This window comes from Babylonia areolata, chromosome 10 (genome assembly GCF_041734735.1).
Source record: "Babylonia areolata isolate BAREFJ2019XMU chromosome 10, ASM4173473v1, whole genome shotgun sequence".
NCBI classification, from domain to species: domain Eukaryota; kingdom Metazoa; phylum Mollusca; class Gastropoda; order Neogastropoda; family Buccinidae; genus Babylonia; species Babylonia areolata.
The window spans coordinates 14,412,273-14,436,985 of NC_134885.1; the positions used below are offsets into that span (position 1 = coordinate 14,412,273).

The following is a 24,713-nucleotide window of genomic DNA, read 5'->3' on the forward strand; positions in this document are numbered from 1 at the left end:
GACAAGTACTAACTGCAAAAGTAAGGAAAGTGCAAAAGAATATATAAATGTATAAATATATAAATGAGGCGCTTAGAGCCCATCTTTGGGGAGTTTGCGCCATATAAGTACAATCTTCTTCTTCTTCTGCGTTCGTGGGCTGCAACTCCCACGTTCACTCGTATGCACACGAGTGGGCTTTTACGTGTATGACCGTTTTTACCCCGCCATGTAGGCAGCCATACTCCGTTTTCGGGGGTGTGCATACTGGGTATGTTCTTGTTTCCATAACCCACCGAACGCTGACATGGATTACAGGATCTTTAATGTGCGTATTTGATCTTCTGCTTGCATATACACACGAAGGGGGTTCAGGCACTAGCAGGTCTGCACATATGTTGACCTGGGAGATCGTAAAAATCTCCACCCTTTACCCACCAGGTGCCGTCACCGTGATTCAAACCCGGGACCCTCAGATTGACAGTCCAATGCTTTAACCACTTGGCTATTGCGCCTGTCGTATAAGTACAATTTATTATTATTATTATTATTTTCATTAAATGATTATTTCTTAATAACCTACAAGTGGGAGCAGTGCAACAGACATTGTATGAAACATTTTTTTCTCCTATTTTTTGATTATATATAACATTTTTTTTCTTTTTATTTGTGACTTGCACAGTTAGAAAACATTTACCTTGGTGTGTGCAGCACGCATGTGCGGGAATGTGTGCCAATAATTAGTATATGTAGTGTTTGTTCTTTACCTTAACCCATCCCTGTACATGAGTATGTGTGTGAATGATTAGTGTGCATAGCACTTTGACTTTTTTTTTTTTTTTAAAACAACAACTTTAGAGCTTGATAAATATCACTATCATCGTTATTACTATTATTATTGCTATGTTATAATTAACAAACACAATCTATATATACCATTATTATGATTATCACTATTATTGTTACTGTCTTTATTAACAAACAAAACTGAGCACCATGTCATCATTATCATCATTCTTATTGTCATAATTTTCATTATCATTATTATCACTATCATATGGATCGTTCAGTACAGTACCTGTTGCAGCATCTGACGGAGCTGCTGCTGATTGGCTGCCTGCTGTGGCTGCATCTGCATGCGCTGCGCTTGCTGCTGCTGTTGGCGGTTCATCTGTTGTTGTTGGGCTGAAAAATCACCAACACCATGGTTACCAAACCTTGGTTAATTTATGCACACACCCCTCCCCCGCCCCCTTTTATTGTCTGAATTGTGCTTCTGGGTCAAAAGCCTTTCTTATTTTCTTTTCTGTTCAGTGTGTACACACAGGTTTTGTAATGCAACTGTCTTTCATTTTATAATCTGAACCTTGCTAAGAGTCAAAAGCCTTTTTTCTTTGATGCACTTGGAGAACAACTTCTGCAGCTCTTTATGTCATCTGAATAATGACAAGTTTCTTTCTTTTCCTTAAATCTCCCACCACCCCACCACCTCTTTTTCTTCTTTTTTCTTACTGCGATTATGCTGCTCCCAAGTTAAAAAAACAACAAAACAAACAACAACAACACAACAGTGAATGTGGATTTGTGTAAAAAAAATTAAAAAAAAAAAAAATCTAGATAGGGGCAACTCTTGTTCCCATGGAATCTTTTGAATGCACAGAATGTATGCATTACTGCCCTTTCACAAAAATGTATAGTTAAATGGAAAGATATGCTTAACTTTGCCCCATACTTCAACCAAATATGCAGTAAAACACACACACACACACACACACACACACACACACACACACACACACACACACACACAAAATGAAAAAGAAAAAAACCTCAATAAAACAATGGCTTTCTCATCTTATGCAACATTGCCACTTCCAGCTGTATACAGCAATGAAAACTTCAAAAAAATGAAATATTATCTAACAGTAATACTTTGAGACTTTTGTTTATTTATCAGAAATCTCCAAACAAAGCAGAATGCTGCTGTCCACAGTATACAACAATGCCTCAAAACACAATTCCTAACCTAAGCTGCAAATTAGTTTTATACAAATATAAATTTCTCACACTGTTTTGTTCTACCCCTCTCAGCTGCTTTCAGCATGATTCGAAAACAAGGTAATGCTACAATGACTAACTGTTAAACTGTATACCTTTAGTAATGCGTATGTGTGTGCATGTGTGAGAGACAGAGTATGCGTGCATGTGTGAGTGATTTTTTTTCTTTCACATTAACGTCTAACATTAGACACGTGTGTGTGTGTGTGTGTGTGTGTGTGTGTGTGTGTGAACACTCTTAGGACACAATCCATGAAGCACTTCCACGTTTCAAATGTTAAGTTATAAGTCAGAGAAGACTGATACAAGAAATGATTGTCACTTAACACAATCATAATTGAAATATGGGCAAAAGGTAGAGATGGACAGAACAAATCTCCACAGTATTGGGTGGGGAGTAGGGGGCTTGGGGGGGATCAATTGTCAGAATTATTCAGTGAACTGTGACTGTTCGCAAAACCACCACCACATGTGAATTAAACTAGCAGATGTGGAATTACATCTACTGATATCAACAAATCATACATATTAGGACCCAAAACCTTGTTTCTTCCTGTCAGGCCATGAGATGTCATTACACAAACAAACAGATATATAGAGACAGTCTGCAAGTTGAAAGCAAGGACAAACAGTTCTACGAATTTCATTCCTTACATAAAATATAGCATCAAAAAAGTGCTTTTCTTCATTTCTGTCTGGCCTTGAAGGGAAAGTCGCCCAGCTCTCCCCTCCCTCCCCCACTCTTCCCATTGTTTATCTGCACTGTCCAAGGCTCCTGCCTCCAAGATAATTACTTATAAAGGAAATGTAAATAATTTACTATCTCTTAACAATCAACAAATTTTGTTCCAAGAAACGAAAACATGTAAAAGACTGATAAACAGAAAATAATTGAGTGGGTAACTAACCCTCAGCACAAACAAAAATGATACTTCATCATCAATCATTGTTCATATGCATACCCCCTCCCCAAAATGAGATATACACCAAACAGCACCAACACTAACAGGAAAGTTCTGACAGAACAATGACAATAAATCAGTTGAACTAACCAGTCACAAAGAAGACAGAGTAGTCCTAACCTCCACCCTGAGTCATGCACATACAAACTGCCTAGAGACACAAAATCAGTATGAAAATAGATGTTGGGCTGTCATACTGATTTAATCATCCCCAGAGAGAGAGAGAGAGAGATGAATAGACATAAGAAATAAAAATGAGAATTCAACGTGTGTTTTGTTTATAACTTGATGAAAAGGCAAAATATAACCATTTCTATAAAACTACAGGTTTCTTTTTCATTCTCATCATTCTGTCAGTACCACCAAAATGTGTGATGCCAGCATATAAGCCTGTGATTCCTCTTCCTCGTTTATAACAACACAAATGTACGAGTTCTCTCAAGGAAACTTCTCTCTTTTATAACTACTAATTATTATCTGAAATTTCAAAAACATACTAGGAGTTTTATATAACAGAAGTCAAGTAAATTTTATTTCACATTTAGTTATGCTGTTGAGTAGCTTTAAGTTGTAACCTTTTATCTATGACGACTGAAGTCACTGAACTTGTTTATTCTTATTCCAATTTCTGTCAGACTGATAAGTTGTCTGGTGATTTATCTGTCTGTTTAGCTTTTTTTTCTTTTTTTTTTTTTTCGTTTTAAATATATAATTATAGCCCTTTTCAATCCAATCCATGAAATAAAAATCATCTATAATTTTTAGCCACTCATAATACGTCCGTATCTACTGTCACAGAGAAACGTCTGGATAATGTATACAGACATTAAAACCAAGAACCAAAATAAACTCAAACAAATATAAGATCAAACCCGGAATGTGTTAACTGATCAATTCATGGCCTAAATACACAAAGTGTTAACTGATCAATTCATGGCCTAAATACACAAAGTGTTAACTGATCAATTCATGGCCTAAATACACAAAGTGTTAACTGATCAATTCATGGCCTAAATATACAAACTAACTAGTAAGCCCCTCTCCTTAACCTACATAGGCATTCCTTTCAAACTGACCCATCAATTCTCTGATTACTTTTTATCAATAAAAAAAAAAAAGAAAAGAAAAAAGGAAGACCTCAAGTGTGAACAGATCAAGCAATTAAAATAAAGTAATATACTGTAGTGATGGAACAAGATAAACACACACACACACATACATACATACATACACACATACACACACACACACATATGCACAACCACTTGTGTACACACACAAGCATACACATGTATACACTGACACAAAAATTTCACACACACACACACACAACCACATGCAAACAGTGATGCACAATCAAGCACACACACATATCTCACGCACAGATCAACCAAACAGTGACTGACAGCACACCTCTGTCCCAAGCAGGAAAAGGGCGAGCAAAGAGAAATGACAGGAACAGACAGGTATCTCATGGAACCCAGTGCATCATGCAGGAAAGAAGAGAAAAAGAGAGAAAAAAACAAAAAACCATCCCAAACATTTCTAATAATGTCAACTGGGGTTGAGAAGAAAAAGGCTCACAGTCAAAACAGGACATACAACGGGGAGTGTGATGAACACTTCACTAAACACATACAACCATTTCTAAAACATTATCAAAAATTCAAGCAATTCCAAAATCTACCAATCTATTGATATTACTGTGACAAGAGGACAGGGTTACCCTTCATAATATACTCAAATAATTCTGTTCAAACCCAAAAGATGAAAGAAAGAAATCACAACCAACCAACCAACACCAGGAAAACCCAAACCACACAACCCAAACATAAGCACGCTGCAATGTACCACCTTAGAAACCTTTCATGCAAAGGCATTTAAACACTACAAAAAAGTGAGAGTGGCTCTATAAATAAATAACATTTTATGGAAATACTCCCGTCACATACACTGTAAATGTTCTCCAGAGACACTGCATATCTTAACCCCCTAGAAGACAGCAAAATATTTCCAAAGTCACCATGGATTGGATACATATGTTGATTACACAGCATACACATAGCAACAACCCTGTCACCAGGTCCCATAACCCTTGTCCGGAGGCCAAGCAAGAAGACAATTCAAGTGAACTGGACGTACCATGGTGATACAAGTATGGATGGCCAGGATAGTACATATCATGGTCTATACGCAAGCAATAGAAGGCACACAAATGTGTCAGTGATGCAACATGGGCCTTTTGCTTCTTAGCAGATGAATATCCCACTCAAACTTATGTCAGATATAAAATCTAAACTGTTAAGTGTAAAGCAGATTCATTCCAGATGTTGCCCAAACAATAAAACAAGATTTGCCAAACCAGACTGTCATTATTTCTGCTTCACACACAATTTATACACATATCTATATGACTCAATGCTCCTGGGCATTTTATGTGGTGCATACACACATATACCATACATATGCATGCATTTGCACACAAATGCACGCTCACATGCATACACATACATTTGACAGCAATCAACAGTTTCAGTTTCACAAGGAGGCATCACTGCGTTAAGACAAATCCATATACGCTACACCACATCTGCTAAGCAGATGCCTGACAGCAGCATAACCCAATGCAATCAACAATTGAGAAATATGCAAGATAGAAAATATAACAAAACAATACTGACAGAACAACTGTAACCTTTCAATAATTAAAACAACAACTACAAATTGATCTTGATTTCAACACAATTCATACACAGCCCACAGATCTCTCACACACCTAACAATTCTGTCCATCCACAAAAACAGGCAACAAACTAACACCCAACTAGACAGGCAAGCCACACATATTTTCTTTGCCTGTGTTTAGGGAGGTAAGCACAAACAGCGTCCTTCCTTTGACACAGCAATAAATCGAAGGCTAATTTGTTATCCGAATTTTCCTTGCTCTCACAGTCATGCAAAACATGAACTGCTACAAGCATACTAACATAATCAATGTGGCGGGTCATGACACAAATGTTGCAGAGAGCCCAATACTTTCCTACTGAAGATTTACGTTAAAGCATGAAAAACATCCAGGTAGAAACAGAAACATCATGAAGTTGGCATGGAAAGGTGCCTACAAACCAACATGGCAAACAAACAAACTGCATGCAGAGGGACCTGGTAGGTTAACTGGAAGGAGTCTTTTAGAGCACATTGTAAAGTCATTTTATGTTTGGTATCACTGACAAAGACCTGCAACGATGTCACAAACATCATAACTAGAGAACGTCACAAAGTCAAACCATACAGAACTGTGCAAATAAGAAATAAGCAGCTGTAGGAAGACTCTGCCCGCAAACCTCAGGCCATCAGCCGCTGTTGCACCAAACAAACTGGTGAACCAATTCCTGTGAACAAGCGCAACACAAACCCACCCTTTCTGGAAACAAGACTTGACTAGCATGTTGAGTTTATGCATAGGTCAGGCACCTACTCTCTTCTTTCATCTTTTAATTTTTTTTAAAAAGCAGATGTGGTGTGGGTGGAACAGTCCCCATGCTTTGACACCTTATCGAAACTGAAAGTGGAAACCCCCTGTTCTCTTTACTGCTGGACACCATGTTAGAATGCAGTCAAAGAGTAAATAGTGCCCATGAAAACTGACATGTCCCCCCTACCTTTTTATTTTGTTTTACAATGTGGTACACCATATATATGCATCAGTATACAGGCTTTGATGCATCCTTGAAACTGAAACTCCTGTCAAACACATATATACACACATACATACATAGATACATATATATATGTGTGTGTGTGTGTGTGTGTGTGTGTGTGTGTGTGTGTGTGTGTGTGTGTGTCGTACATATAAACTCTACCTACCAGCAGTGTTCATCATTATAATAATTCCAACTGATGGTCCAATTATCAAACAATCAACTTGAGCCTATTAATTTTATATAACCTAAGTTAGTTTCTTTGTATTTATATATTTATGTTTATATGGGACATAGCAAAATTAAGAAAAATATAGGGATGCAGAAAAGCAGGAACTGATAAATAAATTAATATAAATTTCTTTTTTTTAATCAATAAAATAATGAAAACAAAAAGAATAAATAAAATCCCCATGACATCTGTGTGTGAAGTATAGATCTTTGGGAGGCTTAGCAAGCTCACCAAACCTGCACATGCTTCCACGATTGGTAAAAGGTAAATGGCAACAACAGCCACATCAATAAAACTGACAATTCAATGACTGCTCATCCACACAGAATCAATACACTGGTTACACTCACCACCTGATATGATAGAGGAGCACAACTTCCACAAAAAAAAAAGAAAAAAAAAGAAAAAAAAAAAAGATGCTGATGATCCTGACAAAACGAATATTTATAATATTTAAAAGCACTGCTTAAACATTTGTTATATGATATTCCCGTTAACCCTTTAACTGCCAGGGAAATAATTTCTGATTTAAATTATCATCAACAAAAATACAGAAAAAGCCATTGCAGTCTGTGTTGTGTGGGGTTTTTTGTTTTCTGTTTGTTTAGTCCACTGTCACCAATAAACTTGGCAATAACAGGCTGGATGTTGTTTGTTGGCCCTACATTGATCCCTCAAACACAGAAAGGCCACCACCCTTCCTCTTTCCCCTTTACAATTTGTCCCCTCACCCTATTTCTACACCTCCTTGCACTGTGTACTGCTGCTATTTCAGTCGCAACACTGTCAATCATGTGGGCGGAGTATGCTCTGCACAGCTGGCGTCACTCACTGTTCAGATGATCTTCTAGTCTCTTAACTGCTCCCTTTATTATCTAGTAAATCATGCAATTAAAGATCATCACTGTCTTCTTCTTCTAGTTGAAGCTTCAATTCTTTCTGAGCATCAACTGAAGAAAGCAATTTTGGTCATTTTGGTTGCACCTGTATTGCATAGCCTTAGGCGGGTGTCGCCATTTTGCTAAGTGAGCAATGAGTGAGTCAAAACACAGCCAGTAACCCAACCAAATCGTTAAAATAAAGGACTACCTCATGACACAGATGGGATTTCTAGCTATCACTAGAATCTAGAAAGACTTCTCAAGCTAAAGCTACCAGAGTTTTTGTCAACGAGCTCAATACAAACCAGGGAAAAGTCTGTATATTTCCATGATGAGTTATCTCATCACTTTGGCAGCGAAGTGTATACGGCTGTGCTGATGAGTTATCTCGTCTTACAGGCAGCACTGGTGTTAAGCTACAAGATGACTCTCTGACAGGGATTGCTGGAATTGTCTCACTACTATTGCCAGGTTCATTTTCTAGAGAATTTGTAGATGCTGAGAAAATGCCAAGTTTATCACATACAGTACACACACACACCACACACACACACACACACACATGGTGACAATGACAAACCAACTCAGCATGATTACACATTCACAAGTTAACACATGGGTGTCAGAAGAGGCACAACCTGAAAAAAATGTATTCAGTCCCAAACTTTTAATGGAAAAACAAACAAAACACATGTACAGCTCACAGCTGCCTACCCTCCATCCTCTTTCACAGTACACAAAGGAAAGGTTGGACAGAGGGAAAAGCAACAACCACAATCACCAAAGACACCTACCCAAGAGTTGCTGCTGCTGCTGCTGCTGCTGCTGTTGCTGCTGTTGTTGCTGTTGTTGTTGTTGTTGCTGCTGCTGTTGTTGCTGCTGTCTCATCATGGCAGCGTTTTTCTGACTGGCATTTCCCTGCTTTTGCCCATACTGAAGCTGCTTGGCCTCCATGATCTGGATCTGTTGCTCACACACACACACACACACACACACACACACACACACACACACACACACAGAGAGAGTCATACACACACAGACAAACACACACACACACACACACACACATAGGTATGAGAATGACAGAAGCACTGCAGCAGTGCTCTAGTTTTCGAAAGGGAGGCAAAGTCTTCCACCACTTGTGCATGATTTCATATAAATGACAAATTTTGCTCACTTACTTGCTAAAAGTGCCACACATACTGACCTCCTGTTAAGCTCACATGGCACCCATGTTTGGTTTTAGTTGAAGTATCAAGCTGTGATGACTCTCAAAATTAGAGTGATTAACCTAATTAACCAGCCAACAACCCACTGGACCACTGCAGATTCACGTGACACATGGAGATCTACATTCTTGCCTATCATTTTCTCAGGCAGTGAGGGTTGAAGCACTGAGAAGTCCAACCAATCCAAAAATACATTAGTCTGAGGTCATGGTCAAACTCTGAACCAAACAATTTTATTGGCCATTAGTTATATGCATTGAATTCACAAAGTGATATAGCATCATGCTCTAAAAACCTAGCAAATGGGTAAAATAATTATACTGATTTACACTATCAGCCTGGCACAACACATAATGTGTTTGGCTCTCAAGAAAGGAAGCAGAAAGAGGTCAACTGTGATGTCAATTGACTGTGCACAAAACCAAGTTTGAACAAATGTGGTAAACGACAGGTGTTCTGTGAATCAAACTGTAAGCCTATTATTTTCACTGTTTTCAAAATCTGCGAGTCAAATCATTGTCTCCACAACATGAGCTATCTTCGGGCACTACGAAGTTAGCAAACACGGTTTCTTCCTCGGCACTCACAACTTTGATCAATGTTGTCGATGTTTCAGCAGCTTCTTTTAACTCTTCTTCCGTAAACTCGGGTTCAATTTATATCAAAATCACATGCTACTGAAGTCCATTCCAACACAGTCCCTGCACAGTTTTTTTTTCTTTTGGAAAGTCCTTGCACAATATTTCTTAACAAATTTGTTTCGATCAGCTTTGCAAGTGAGTGAGCACAAGTGAGTCTCTGAACCTGTGTCTCTGAACCTGTGAAGTCAGCACACTCCATGACTACTCGAAGCATCATATCTAAATAAAGTTTTTTTTTCTCAAGATGCACATCTATTTGTTTTAAAGTTTTGGACAAGCCATAACCACCAAAAATCTATTTATGTAAGCCTAAACCCAAACCACTTTGTGTCCCCTATAATCTTAAATGGACAGAGCCAGGTACAAAATGCTAGTTTGTACTAAAATTAAGCATCAAATTACTGTCAGGAACAAAAACATAAAGAACCAGAAAATAAAAAAGACCAACAAAAAAACCGAAACAAATCACAATCCAGTTACTGCTGCAAGTGGCAAAGAATTAACTGGGAAGTTTTCAGTACTGTCATTAAAAAAACCAAAACATCTACTTTCATGATTGATAAAACAATCAAGCAAGGAAAACAGATATCCTTGCTTAATTGTTTTATCAATCATGAATATTAGCAACAACAAAAAAAAAAAAAAAAAAAAAAATGTTATGAAGTCTGTACTTAAAGAAAAAATAAACATATCTGAATACATAATTTTTTGTGCATGTTGAATAAACATTGTTTAAGGACTGCCAGTCAAGGTTTCTCCACTATGTCTGCTTCAAGCTGGCTCTTATGCTTGCAGAATTTTTACTTTGGTCAACAGCATGAAGCGTCTGACACTGATTGTTGTGGGTATGATAACGCATGGATACAGTTATCAAACAAAAACCAAGCAATCAGACACTCGCACAAATTTTTAAAGAAGCAAAAAATGATTAATATACAATTCACCTAAAATAAACACCGGAGTCAAAAAAAGAAATGTGAAAATGACAGCAGCAGTTATATGTACAATTCTCTTACTGGTGGAGAACATGACGAGCATTCAACATACAAACTCGTTTAATAAAAATGCACCAGCTGAAAAGGAGTACAGCAAAGAACACTGATGCGACACTCCTGGGATTTTGTCGCACTGCAGATTGTACGCATAACACACACTCATTTCAAAGCAAACCAATAAGCCAAAAAGAGGAGATGACTCACATCACACTCACACAGCTCTCCTACATAGAGGTGTATCAGATCATCACAGACTCTTATCAATAAAAACCAATGAGAGAGGAAACTACTGTCCCTACTGCTCGGGCAGGGTGGAAAGAAAAATGCCACATGCTCATCACAGGAATCCACCGGCAGAAAACAAGTGTGAGAGTGAACACTGTTCCACTCACTGGGGTCTGCTGGTTGGGAGGGTTCTGGCTGTTCATCATGGGCTGGTTGGTGACGGTGCCCCCTGTGGAGGCTGTCACCATGGCGTTCTGTCCCCCGGTCAGCACACTGGTGTCCATGGCACTCGTCCCCTGACCCTGGGGAAGGTTTTGCTGTCCAGACACACACCTCCAGTTCACATTCCTTGATGACACAATGCTGCCTTTTTTCATTTGTTCTGATCATAATAAACATGCATCAAAAGTTAAATCTGCAAATACTTCAGCTTTTAACAGGGCTTTCCTCATGCTTTCAGTTCTGACTTGGTCAAACAACCTGAACTAAAAAGACACATACATGACCGTGTGCATTCAGAAATATAATTAACTTGTGTGCATACATACATATAACACACAGTATGTAAATATGTATCACACAACACATACATGAAAATCTATATCAATTTCTTTCATGTTAAACCTGAATCAATCTCAACAATATAATCTGATTTTCTTCCTATTCCATTATGTGTTAAACAATTTCATAAAAATGACCAAAAAAGACACTAATTCTATAGCATATGTCTAAGAAATTTTGATGTGGGAAGGAGGGTTGGGGGATTATGACTGTGAGGGACAAGGGCAGGAGATGAGAGAAAGAAACAAAAACTCATAATTCTGACAAGGAGAAGCAGCAGGTTTTTTCCCTTTTTTTTTCCAGCTCAGTTATCAGTCCTGTATGTTGCACCCATGCTGCTCATCCGAAGTGGCCATACACAGCCACAGGGAGTCACTGATGTTAGGTTGCTGGGCCACACACCACAGACCCTGCATTACCACCAAGTCACTGATGGTATTCACAAGTGCCTGTTCTGATTCAACATACGCAGGACACCCCCTACAAATTACAATGATTACTTAGTTGCAGAACCAGACTGAGCGAGGAACAGAAACTACCATGATGTCCTTCCATCTGAAGTTTCAACAAACCTGCTGACAACAAAGACTTCGGCAGGAAGTCATCACAGCGGCAGAAGATGTTCTTCTAATTGCCATTTCGAGACAGAATTCCATACCCATTGATAAAACGAACCATCATGGTAAAGGTGGTGACACCCTTTTACCAGGACAGTCAACAATGACCCACAAAGTCACGTCTGAAAGACCCTGTATCATCGAAGGTGCATATCTAAAATGCCCAAGTGTGCTGGTTTTAACGTCTGTATTCCAAACACAAGATGCCAGATTCTGAATGGATGAATCACATTTTCCAACAATTAACCATTTGGGGGCTAGAATATACTTTGCAGTGACATGTGTAAGCATGCATATATATAAGTAGGTGCATGTTTGTGTGCTCGCACATGTGTGTGTGTGTGATAGATCTTCAGTTTAACGTCTACTGACTATAAGTGTTATTAAATGGAAAGAAGAGAGGAAATGGATGAAAGAGAGGAAATGCTTGTGAATATTAGTGTAGGAAAGTGTTAGATGTGTGTGTGTGTGTGTGTGTGTGTGTGCGCACGTGTGTGTGTGTAATGCAACTGTGCATGTGAATACATGTATGCATGTCCAGTGAAGAATGTGTGTAAGTGTCTGTGATGTAAGTCTGTCAACTTCCATGTATTTGCATGCACAAGGATATTAAAAAAAAAAAAAAAAAAAAAAATCAAAACCACAAACTGAAGAGCTGCAGGAAGGTCTGAACAAAGGATAGGCCATGTCCAGTTATTTTTATATATTGTGATTTTTTTCTAGATACCTTTTAGACAATTTACTTTTTATACGCAGAATAGAATAGAGTGTTACAGAAAACCTGTTTTTCATCTTTTTTCTGCGACCATAACTGTCGTTGCATGGTTTCTGGCAACGGTAGAAAACTTCCAGCTGTAATTTCTTTAAAACGGAATTTTGGAGATATTCAGATGTCAGTGGCTTTTAAATTGAAAAAAAAAAAAAAAAATCATTAGAAATTTATATACATGAATTTGAAACAAAAAAAAAGAGAAAAAAAAGGAAGGAAAAAAAATATATATATACACTATATATATATCAACATATATATACATATCAAACAGTATATGTTGTTGGTGTTCCTGTTACCTGGTTGATGGAGCTCATGCCAGTCTGTGCCATGGAGTTGTGCAGGGGCTTGGGTTGGTTCTAGCGACACAACACCCAAGAGGTACACAACATAGCATGCGTCAGGTTACAACACTGACCACCAACTCCATCCTCTCCCTCTCCATGTCCACACACATACACACTGACAAACATCCAACAAGGAGGACACACTGACATTACAGGGAGCTAGCACTGCTCAAAGGATACACAACAGCAATTAAGAAAACCAACCAGAGCAGACAATAAAAAAATGAAGTTCATGCATATCAAACAAATAAACTCTGTGCAACTAGTCCTAGTTCCTCTCTGTGAAAAAAAAAAAAAAAAAAAAAATTCAAGAGGGGGAACAATCCATGAACACAAAACTCTGCAGAAATATGTGGCATATCATTAACCAGAATCACACAACCAGCATGGATTTCTTTTTTGACGTCATCGTACCCCCCCCCCGATTTTGAAGATGAATTTTTTTCACTTCTTTTTCTCTGATTTTAAAAATGAATTTAGTTCTCTCTTTTTTTCTCTCTCTTCTTTTTCTTTCTTTCTTGCACTGACAACAGATACATTCTTCAATTCAAATATTTGAATGCCTACAATATTCATTTGTTCTATTTCAGAAGGTGTCAACAACCAATTGGCTAAGACACAAAACTGACAAACAGAAACTCAAGAACTCTCTCTCTCTCTCTCTCTCTCACACACACACACACACACACACATATACACTTGGACAACAGTACAGGTTTGCATGCCACAAACAGCCAATACCACTGTCTGCATAAAAGTATATTTCACTCTGCTATGGACAGCATGGGCAGTTTCATATGGTATTTGTTGACACTTCTGTCTGTCAAAGTAGTAAACTTTGTTCTGGTGTATTTGTATTTCAAGATGAAGTAAACTAAAAGTTCACATTTCAATCAGTTCTCAACCTCATACATGCACAAATGCCACTTTTCCATTTATTTTCAAAAGTTTCTATCAGATGTATTAAAAAAAACCCACCGTAAATTATCATGGAACCAAAAATCAAACTCGAAATCCTTTCTGAAAAAGGTGAAGTTATTGACAAAGTGGACAATTTTCAAACAAGTGCTTATGTGCTGTTCGCTGGAGTCAACCATCAAACAGTTCAGATCAGAAAGCTGTTAGTAATCACAGCACACTTCTTCTTTAACTTCATATCTGATTCAGCAAGGTTTTAATTTGCCCTACTGCAGTCAAGTTCTACTTTTAAAGAAACCTCTTTATGTTCTTGTGTTCAGTTCTGTCAGCATGTCAATTGCATCATTAGTAAGTCACTTCTACCAATAAATCACAAGGGGTTCTGTTATTCAATACTGTGTAAATTCCTGTACCTTGCGTTTATCTGATAACAGCAATAATAATAATAATAACAATACGTTTATGTAATACAACTGAAGTGAATGGAAACAGACATTCTCGACAAAGTATCTGCACTGCCAGTGTTACCTCTGCCTGCCAAGCCGCCTTACAGTGAAAACATTCCTCATGCCCAAAAACAACACAACAGCCATCACCTGCTACAACGTCCAGAACAACCCCAAAGAACAAAATGTACATAGATGCAGACATACCTACTTCACCTTTCAGTCAAAATTCACCTAAATCATGACATACTAATTTTCAAAAACATCACAGAACTGCATTTTCTGGCCAGTCTTCTAAGATGATCCAGTGCAAGTAAATAGAAACTGCAAAATCACTGTGAACTTTTTAAAAACTAATTTGTTGGAATGCTGCATCAAGACCACTATTTCTCAAACTTGTGTCTCCACCAACAAGAATTGTTTGTCATGAAAAAACCGTAACAATTGATGGTACAACTTTATGATTTAACGTTTCCCCTCAAGCCCCTAATGCTTTGAAAGGAAATGCCGGACAAAGGCTAATCTTTGGAACAGTTTGTTTACTTGTATGATTTTCCAAGACAAGCACAAAATATCAGTAGGCATGTCTGCATAGGACACCAATGACCAGTGACAAATTCTCCACCATCCTACCTTCAGTTTGTGCTGTGTCAGCACATTCTTGATTCCCTGCACAAAGGCACTCTGATCGTTGGGGATCAGCCCAATGAAGGCTTTCTTCTTGCCGCTGAACAGCAGGAGGATGATCCGCGTTTCGGAGGCAGACTGAGGGGGGAAGTGCACACAGCCAGCCTGGTCAAAACAAGCCCAGCTGGTTTAGTGTGACTGTATGCTAAGTATCAAATGTCCCAGTTCAAATGAAAACAAGATAAAGCCATTCAAACCCCAAACAAGCAACATATATAGTGCCCCCAAGCCAGAAGAAAATGAAATAAAATTAAATAAAATAATTCAAACTTCAAAAAAGTTGTATATTATATATATATATCATGTGCCAGTTGGCAGAGAAATAAAACAAACACAATGAAATTTGGAGGGAAAATAAAACAAACACAATGAAACAAAAATCACAATGAAATTTGGAGGGAAAATAAAACAAACACAATGAAACAATTCAAACCACAAGAAAGCTACAGACATGTGTTACAGTTTGAACAAAATCAAAACACAAATGAAGAAACAATCCAACCCCTGAGAAAGCTGATCACACAAACGATCAAGTCGTCTTCTGCATGACAACCTAACTGTTCACATCACAAACCACAAGCCACACACACCCACACACACAGAACCTAAGTTCAACATACAAAGCCAGTGCCCATCAGCTTGTGCAGGTTTCGTAGGGCCTCCTGGTCTGTGTTGGAGAAGTGGAACGCCACCTGCCGTGAATTCCGGCAAAGGGACTGCAATTCTGACAGCATGTTCTGGGGCAGCAGCTGCAGTGACAGTTTCTCTGGCCAGTTCCCTGTCAGTCTGATGCACAGACACAAACATACAGGTGAGAACATTGTTTTCCCCAATAAACAAGTGCAACTGCCTAAATGGCAAGATAAAGATGGTTATGCAAGTAAAAGACCATACTTGTAAGAGTGAACAGAGGAATGAAGACAAAGAACTTTGTTCAAACTGTACTGGTATTGTTGAAATTTGCAGAGAATTCATGTTCATAAACACTATATACAATTTTTTTTCTTAAAACAACACCACACACACAAAACAAATATAATCAAGAAATATCTTATCATCATAATCAAGTAACAATCTTTTTTTTTTTTTTTTTAGAAATAGTCTAATACTATACTTTATGTCAGTCAATACTTTGCAACCCAAATATTGCACTGTTAACCTCTTCAGTGGCCCATGATAGATTACCGTGAAATTCTGTGATTGTCATAACAGGCATTTTTCTACCTCTATTTTTAGATGATAGTTTTTACAATACACACAAACAAGAAAGCTTGACATATCTGCTTTAACTATTCATGAGGAGAAAAATCTAATCAGACTTTGTTATTTGCAATATCCTCCTCAGAATCTCAGCTGAGGCTTTTAAAAATGGCAGAGTGAAATGGCTGCTTGTTGCAAAAACACCTTTGTGACTCTGTCACCCAAGGTGTTGCAGCAGCTTTACAAATCATTTATAACTACAAGCTTAGTGGCAGCTGGACAAACTCAGATGGTTCACCTGACAAGGGGAAGGCGTAGGTGACGATTTGCACAGAGAGGAGGGGTAGTTCCAGAGCTAGATGTTGTAAGTAAAGGAGGAATAGCAGCGCATGAGGCCAAGTATAGCCCTGTGGCTGACCCAAAATTGAACGCTGACGAATTTTCTACTTAATTAGGGCAGGGAAGGACGGATAGTGATGAAAGGGTGGAGTTTCCTTTGATCATGCAACAAATGGAAAGCGTGGTTTAAGCAATGGACACACACATCAATAACCTTTATAATATATAATATAACCTTTGATTTAAAAAAAAAAATCTTTTACTTTTATATTTCATTTTACACCTATATGTTTTAGAATTGGAAAGTTATTTTCTTAGATTATTAAGTTATTGTTATGAACAGTATTGTTTTTAACCCTTTCCCATCTCCATCCCTCCCCCTTCCCCCCCTCCACCCCCATCCCCCCTCTTTACACTGCACTGTATGCCAAAAGGTGAGCATGAACTGAGTGGGCATGGCACAGGCAGGTGTGGTAGTTGAAGGACATGTATGTGTATGCGTATGTGTGTGTGTGAGTGTGTGAGTGTGTGTGTGTGTGTGTATGTGTGTGTGTGTGTGTGTGTGTCACTGTGTGAGTTTGTGTGTGTGTGTGTGTGTGTGTGATAGAATGTGTGTGTGTGCGCACATGTGTGCAAGACAGGATGGTGTGCATGAGTGTGAGTGTATGTATGTGTGATAGATTGATATGTGTTTGTGTAAGTGTGCGCACATGTGATAGGATGGTGTGTGTGTGTGTGTGTGTGCATGTACGTATATGCATGTGTGTGTTCAGGACTCTATATGTATCTTAGGGATGGAGACACATTCAGTTGTGGTTTTGTTTTAAATCTATTTTCATGGTTTATCTCAGCTGCTTTTACTGACAATCAATAATATATATTTAGAAATTATCTAAAAACTGCTCATCTCATATCTATGAATCACTCACTGCAAACCAAGAGTGTCAAATACATCTTATATCGGAACCTGATAATCTGTTCATTGTGATTTCAGAAAAATATGGGTTATGTATACTTTCTTGCAGTAGTTTGCATGCTAGAATTTTTTGTAATTTATCACCCTCAGCAACAAAAAAAACTGCCTGGCAAATAGAAAGCACAAGCCAAAATAATGTGTGGCACTGCAGGAGCCAAATCATCAAATTGTTTGAAGAGCCTCCTTTGACAAGTCTAGAGCAAATGCATCTGTGCACATATGTTGCGGGAAGGTGTGTGTGTGTGTGTGTGTGTGTGTGCGTGTGTGTGAGTATGCGTGTGCACTTTGGACATTATAACTATTTGTAATACTGTAATATGTGTGTTGTTTTTGTGAATCATTTTATAACTTGTAAGGAGATAAAGTGTTACATAAGTAACCATTATTACATAATTGCATATCCAATCCCTGACTCAGTCCTCAGACAGAGATTCATGTTTGGCAAGGTTGTCTCCCCAATTAATAAAACCCAAATGAAACACATCATGACCTGGTTTTCTAAATTAAAAATTTGCACCTCTTCCACATTTTCTGTTTTCCTGCTTAAAAATGGTTGTTTATAACAATTTGGTATGTTACTATGCAGCAGTAAAAGCTTGCTGACTGCTGTGTGTGTGTGTGTGTGTGTGTGTGTGTGTGTGTGTGTGTGTGTGTGTGTGTGTCCATGAGTTAAAGTATATGTGAGCAAGTGTGTGTGTGTGTGTGTGTGCAAGTCCATGTGCTCTGATGTTTTCTCTACGTGTATGGATGTGTGCACTTCTTCCTCCACTGGGGTGCATTCACATAAGTGCAAGTATGCCCACACAATAGCACCACATTATCTGAGTGTCTGTATGCAGATGTGTGCATGTTTGCGCATTTGTTTAAGTCTGTGACAAAGTGAAACCGTGCACTTACAGGTCTGGTTCTGTGCTCATGATGGAGATGCGACAGGTGAGGAGCCAGGTGATCTTCTGCTGCTGGCCCCCCTGCCCTGGGGCAGCCTTGCTCTTCTCATGGTACTCCAGGGCACCTGGTGGCACACATGTTTCACCACGGTCAGTCACTGACTTGTTATAGGGAGACAGACAGACAGACTGAGGGAGATGGGGAGTGACAGACACACAGAAAAGAATGACAACAGGAAAATAAAGAGTGACACAGAGAACTAAACATGAGACACAGAGAGAGAGAGAGAGAGAGTTAGAGAGAGAGAGAGAGAGAGAGAGTGTGTGTGTGTGTGTGTGTGTGTGTGTGTGTGTGTGTGTGTATCTGTCTGTCTGTGTGTCTGTCTTTGTCTGTCAGTGTCTGTGAGAGAAGGAAAAGAGGAACGCAGAATAAAAAGGGGAAGTAAAAGACAGCAGGGATGAGGGAGTGATAAACTACAAGATGGAGATAAAAGAGACAACAAGGGACTGGCTTAATATAGTAGTTTTCACAGATATGATACCATCATCAAAGATCTACCTTCAACATTTATCAACACAAACTACAAATAGTAACAAACATTAGAATACTTCATTCCCAAATAGTATTTTTTTGCAAAACAAACATTATTTTTTCTCCACACTCACACAACACATACAACTACCCATGGCCACATTCACCACTCCCCCGTTTCCTCCACCCACCCACACCACTCACCTGGTCCTCCCACACAGCCAACCAACCTGCATACCCCACTGCCTCCCTCTCCTCCCCCTTTCCCCCACACACAACCACCCAACATCACATGCACCACTCTCACCCACCACAGCACACACACACACACACATATACACACTACATACCTGTCCAGACAATTTTGCGGTCCCTCAAGGCAGGCACAGTCTGACGCACAGTGGCGTTGGGGTCAGAGGGCACCTCTCCCCCAGCGGATGTGGGCACGGGCATGCCGGTGGCACTGCTGGTCGTGCTGACGCCCACAGCTCCCATGGTGCTCTGCTGCGATATATTGGGGAAGTTCATGCCTGGCTGGGGACCCACTGGCCTGGGACCCATGTTGCCTGTCATCACACACAGCACAGCATGCTTTGTTGGTACTGTGACACTTCCATAGGGTAAACAAATTGTTTCTTTACTGCAAAAGGTGCCAGTCCATCTTTGGCATACATACACACACAAAAAAAAGCACACACAGATACACACACATTAGCTTCTGACTTTAAAAAATCACAATTAAAAAAAAATCCAATTCTTCTCTCCCCAGCCCCACTGTCTCTTTGGTCTCTTTCTCACCCTGTCTTTTTACCAGCTCACACTCAGAAAGGATATGAGATGATACATGAAGTTCAAACTGATAATACATTCCACTAACAGTCCAAAATGGCAGTTACCTTCTCAAAAACATATGACTGTTGAATTAATGTGCATTCTTTCCACATCTTCAGGAGGGGCTGACCCATCTGAAGAAATCATCAAAAGTCTCTTTCCCTCTCCTTTCTCCTTTCTCTCCCTCTGCCCCTTACCCTGATTGTTGCCAGGGAAGCTGACTGGGGTCTGACTCATGGCCATGCTGGTGGCCATCATGTTGGGGTTGTTCATGCCCATGGTCTGTGACGTCATCGACGCTGCTGAGCTCACGCCCATTGGGTTGCCCATGCCTCCCGCCTGTGCCTGCAGCAACACCCCACCACCACACTTTGTTAACCACGTCTGATGGCTAACACCCCATCACCACACTTTGTAAACCACGTCTGATGGCTAACACCCCACCACCACACTTTGTAAACCACATCTGATGGCTAACACCCCATCACCACACTTTGTTAACCACATCTGATGGCTAACACCCCACCACCACACTTTGTAAACCACGTCTGATGGCTAACACCCCATCACCACGCTTTGTAAACCACGTCTGATGGCTAACACCCCACCACTACTCCTTGTAACCACGTCTGATGGCTAGAAAGGAGTAAATCCAGTAACTAGATAATGATAGTAATAACAGAGTTCAATAACTTGATGATGTCAGTAACTAGATAATGACAGTAATAACAGAGTTCAGTAACTTGATAATGTCAGTAACTAGATAATGATAGTAATAACAGAGTTCAGTAACTAGATAATGTCAGTAACTAGATAATGACAGTAATAACAGAGTTCAGTAACTAGATAATGATAGTAATAACAGAGTTCAGTAACTAGATAATGTCAGTAACTAGATAATGACAGTAATAACAGAGTTCAGTAACTAGATAATGATAGTAATAACAGAGTTCAGTAACTTGATAATGTCAGTAATAACAGAGGCCAGTAACCAGATAATGACAGTAATGATAATAATAATAATAATAATGATGATGATGATGATGATGATAAATAACAACAACAAAAGTAATAATAACAAAAAAAGTATTTATAAAGAGCTGAATCTTGTGTGGAAAAAAAACAAAGCATCTCCACACTCAACTTTCACACAAATGGGGAACTCTGAAACAAAAGACAAAACAAAATGCTTGTAGGCAAGCGGCTACAGAAACAATGAACACACACACACATGAATACAAGAAAAAAAGAAAGTCAACCAACCAATCAACACACACAACCACAAACAAATGGGGAATGGAACCCACACACCAAGCCACCCCCACCTGCTGCATCATGGACAGGTGGCCTGGCTGCACGTTGCCCTGCGAGGCCATGACCGACTGGCCCTGTGGCACCATCATGATGCCCTGTGTTGACATGGCGATGGTGCCGGGGTTCATCATGCCTGGGTGTGAGACAGGGCCTCCTCGTAGTGCTGCAACAATATGCCGCTTTCGGATCCCTCTTGGGAGACCAGAAACTTCAAAGCCCAGGTTTCCCAAGATGTCCGAATGATACCATTGAAAATAAACATTACAAAAAATTTAATAAATAATAATAATAGTATTTATTTAGCGCTGAATCTTGTGCAGAGACAAATCTAAGCGCTTTCACACCAGTCATTCACACGCAAGCATAACTCAAAACTGAAGAAACTGAAGACAAGGAAGAGGTAGGGTAGGGAGGCTATCTTGTGAAGAGGTGGGTTTTAAGGCCAGACTTGAAAGAGCTGAGTGCGGAAACCTGACGGAGTGAAAGAGGAAGGTCATTCTAAATGCAAGGTCCAGAGACAGAGAAAGAACAGCGTCCAACAGCGGAGTGTTTGAATCTGGGTATGCGTAAACATAATGGATCCGAAGCCGATCATAGAGAGCGAGATGAAGTGAAGAGGTGAAGGCAACCACAAAGATAGGAAGGGGCAGATTTGTGAATACATTAATCATAAAATAGAGTGCTGATCTTGTACTTTATTCTGTGTGAGACAGGGAGCCAATGGAGATGTTGCAAAAGAGGAGTGATGTGCTCAGATCTTTTCTTTTTGAGGATGAGTCAGGCAGCAGAGTTTTGTATGCGCTGAAGGGACTGAACATATGAAGCAGGCAAACCAGACAATATAGTTACAGTTGTCAAGGCGAGAGAGAATGAGAGAAACAATGATTTAGATAAATAAATAAATTTAAAAAGGATTCATTTTATAGGTGTTTTCACTCCAAAACAGTTCTGAAAACATTCCGTCATATTTTGATTAATGAGCTATAAATCATAAAATGCTGAAACATACAAAATGAAATTAACTGTCCATTTACTTGAGTTCTACCTTTTACAATACATAAATGTAGGAAAATGAATAGTAAGGGCTGCAGATTCACAAACACTTGTTAAAATGAGGATTAAAGTACATAAGGTCACATTGTAAATGAAAACAAAACTCAAATTCTAACAAGAGCAGCAAAGCCTTCAAGACTCACATGTGAGACCCATTCAGCTGACCACAGGAATAACCAACCAAAAAAGAAAATCTCATCAGATTTATACACACAAGCTTTTCCCATTATATTATCCTATCATTATATTATGCCCAAATGTAAACTTACATCAATCTGTGATATAAGCCGAGTGTTGGGCCAACAGCAAAGTGAGAGCTGTATTATCAATGGTTTCTCCAGTCAATGGGAAACCATTTACAGCTTAGTCTTTTGTGAAGAACTATGACTCTCAAACTAGGAGGCAAAATTGCACTGGCTCTTAGTGCTGCAGCCTTGGGCTAGTTGGCCTTTGGGAACCATCCCAACGCCGACTGTCCTAAAACCCTCTTGGCCGAGAGAGTGGGGATGTACTTGGGCAAGACACTCTCGACTATAATCAAATTCTAGCCCAAATAGTCGGAACAGCAGTTGCCTCCTCTGCTGTTCTGATGGTCATAGTTGGACACGACTGACTATCATATATTATGCCATACTGTGATCTTGACCTTTAACATATGATCCTGAATTTCAATAGGAATCATGCTGACATTATGGCCAGCAACCAAACAAAGTTTGATGGAAATTTGATGTATGATGCAAGCTCTGTTGAACTCTTTTTTTTCCTTTGCTTTTTTTTTCTTTTTCTACCAAATAATGATGTAGACCTCTTACCCAGCTTACCTGTTCATCATCATAGCAGGGATGACTGTATAAGCACACAGTCACTTATCACAAAGGCATCCTGCCAAGTGTCATTCTTTTTCTGCTTACAGTTGCTGAGAAAATTTCAATATTAAGTTTAATTACCTACACAAACACACACACACACACAAGTTAAAAAAAAAAATCCAAAAAAAAATCCAAGTAATTTTAGTACAGAAAAAAAACATCAAAATGGTGTTCTGACAGAATGTGGGTTCTTCCTCTCCATCTTCAGGCAACAATAGAAAAAGAAAAATATCTGTGCAAACATCTAATTTCATAAATACAACTTCAGTACTACAAACCAAACAGAACAGACTTCATGAATAAATGGACTTAAGATTCTAAAATCTATGATGGAACAGAACACAGGCAGAGAATACATATCTGTGGAAAAAGAAATTTAAAAAAAAACAAAAAAAAAATGTCAAAGAAACTGCACCTCTACTAACGCGAACACAATATATGTACTTACAGAATATCTGATTTTTCATGTCCGTCTGGAACAAACAAGAACATAAAGATGAATTTTAACATCTCCTGCAGTGGTCTTTAGAAATATTGTGTCTGTCTTCCATGAAACCATGGACACACTTCATCATGTATTTTTCAAACAAAGCCTGACCCATAAAAACTAACAAATCAGTAAACTTCAAAAACAGCCTACTCCTGCGAGGCAACCCGTTTCATAAGTAAGAGAGACATTACAATGTTGAAGAAGAAGTCTATTTTTTGCTTGTTTGTTTTTAAACAAGAAAGTGGGGAGAAAAGAAAAGAAAAGAAACAAAAACAGGAACCAGGACACAAAATAAGTGTGAAAGAGATTGCAGAGAGAAAAGAACAGGACAGTCACTGAGACAAGAAGCTAAAGCTCCTGCAAGAGAGACGGAGACAATGGACGAGACAGAGCTTTTCATCCAAATCAAAGAATTGTGCCATAGTAGAGTGGTCAGAGCGTTGAATTTTCAATCTGAGGGACCTTGGTTCAATCCCAGCCTTGGCGCCTTGTGAGACGAGGGTGGACATTTTTCCAGTCTTCTGGGTCACCACATGACCTGCTGGTGCCTTAATCCACAGTTATGTATATAGAAATGCAGAAGATCTAACATACACATTAAAGATCCTGTAATGCATATCAGTATTCAGGTTATGGAAACACACACATTTCCTACAACATACACACCCCTGAAAATGGAGTATGACTGCCTACATGGTGAGGTAAATACTGTCATATTCGTTAAATCCCACTTGCAGATGCAAGTGAAGTTGGGATTTTCTGCCCATGCAGTTTCAGTTTCAGTTTCAGTAGCTCAAGGAGGCGTCACTGCGTTCGAGCAAATCCATATACGCTACACCACATCTGCCAAGCAGATGCCTGACCAGCAGCGTAACCCAACGCGCTTAGTCAGGCCTTGAGATATGCAGAAGAAGCCAACTCTAAGGACAGACACATCTCCCTCACAGATCTAATGCATGGCCCAAACGGGG

The 24,713-nt window shown here is 39.1% G+C and overlaps 1 protein-coding gene across 5 annotated transcripts in view; it reads right to left on the reverse strand.

Moving 5' to 3' along the window:
- The window catches only part of LOC143286811 (mediator of RNA polymerase II transcription subunit 25-like), a 47,660-nt gene that overhangs the window by 4,262 nt on the left and 18,685 nt on the right, over positions 1-24,713 (reverse strand). For 3 of the 5 annotated variants that reach the window (XM_076594612.1, XM_076594610.1, XM_076594609.1), the window contains 12 exons: positions 23,701-23,725; positions 21,342-21,493; positions 20,214-20,361; positions 19,536-19,751; positions 18,664-18,778; positions 15,872-16,037; positions 15,198-15,356; positions 13,153-13,212; positions 11,074-11,223; positions 8,608-8,776; positions 5,142-5,186; positions 1,058-1,164 (listed from right to left, as the gene is read on the reverse strand). In XM_076594612.1, coding sequence (XP_076450727.1) covers positions 1,058-1,164; positions 5,142-5,186; positions 8,608-8,776; positions 11,074-11,223; positions 13,153-13,212; positions 15,198-15,356; positions 15,872-16,037; positions 18,664-18,778; positions 19,536-19,751; positions 20,214-20,361; positions 21,342-21,493; positions 23,701-23,725 — 1,512 coding nt within the window. The remainder of the gene's footprint in view (positions 1-1,057; positions 1,165-5,141; positions 5,187-8,607; positions 8,777-11,073; positions 11,224-13,152; positions 13,213-15,197; positions 15,357-15,871; positions 16,038-18,663; positions 18,779-19,535; positions 19,752-20,213; positions 20,362-21,341; positions 21,494-23,700; positions 23,726-24,713) is intronic. The other 2 variants (XM_076594614.1, XM_076594613.1) reach the window with 1 other exon arrangement.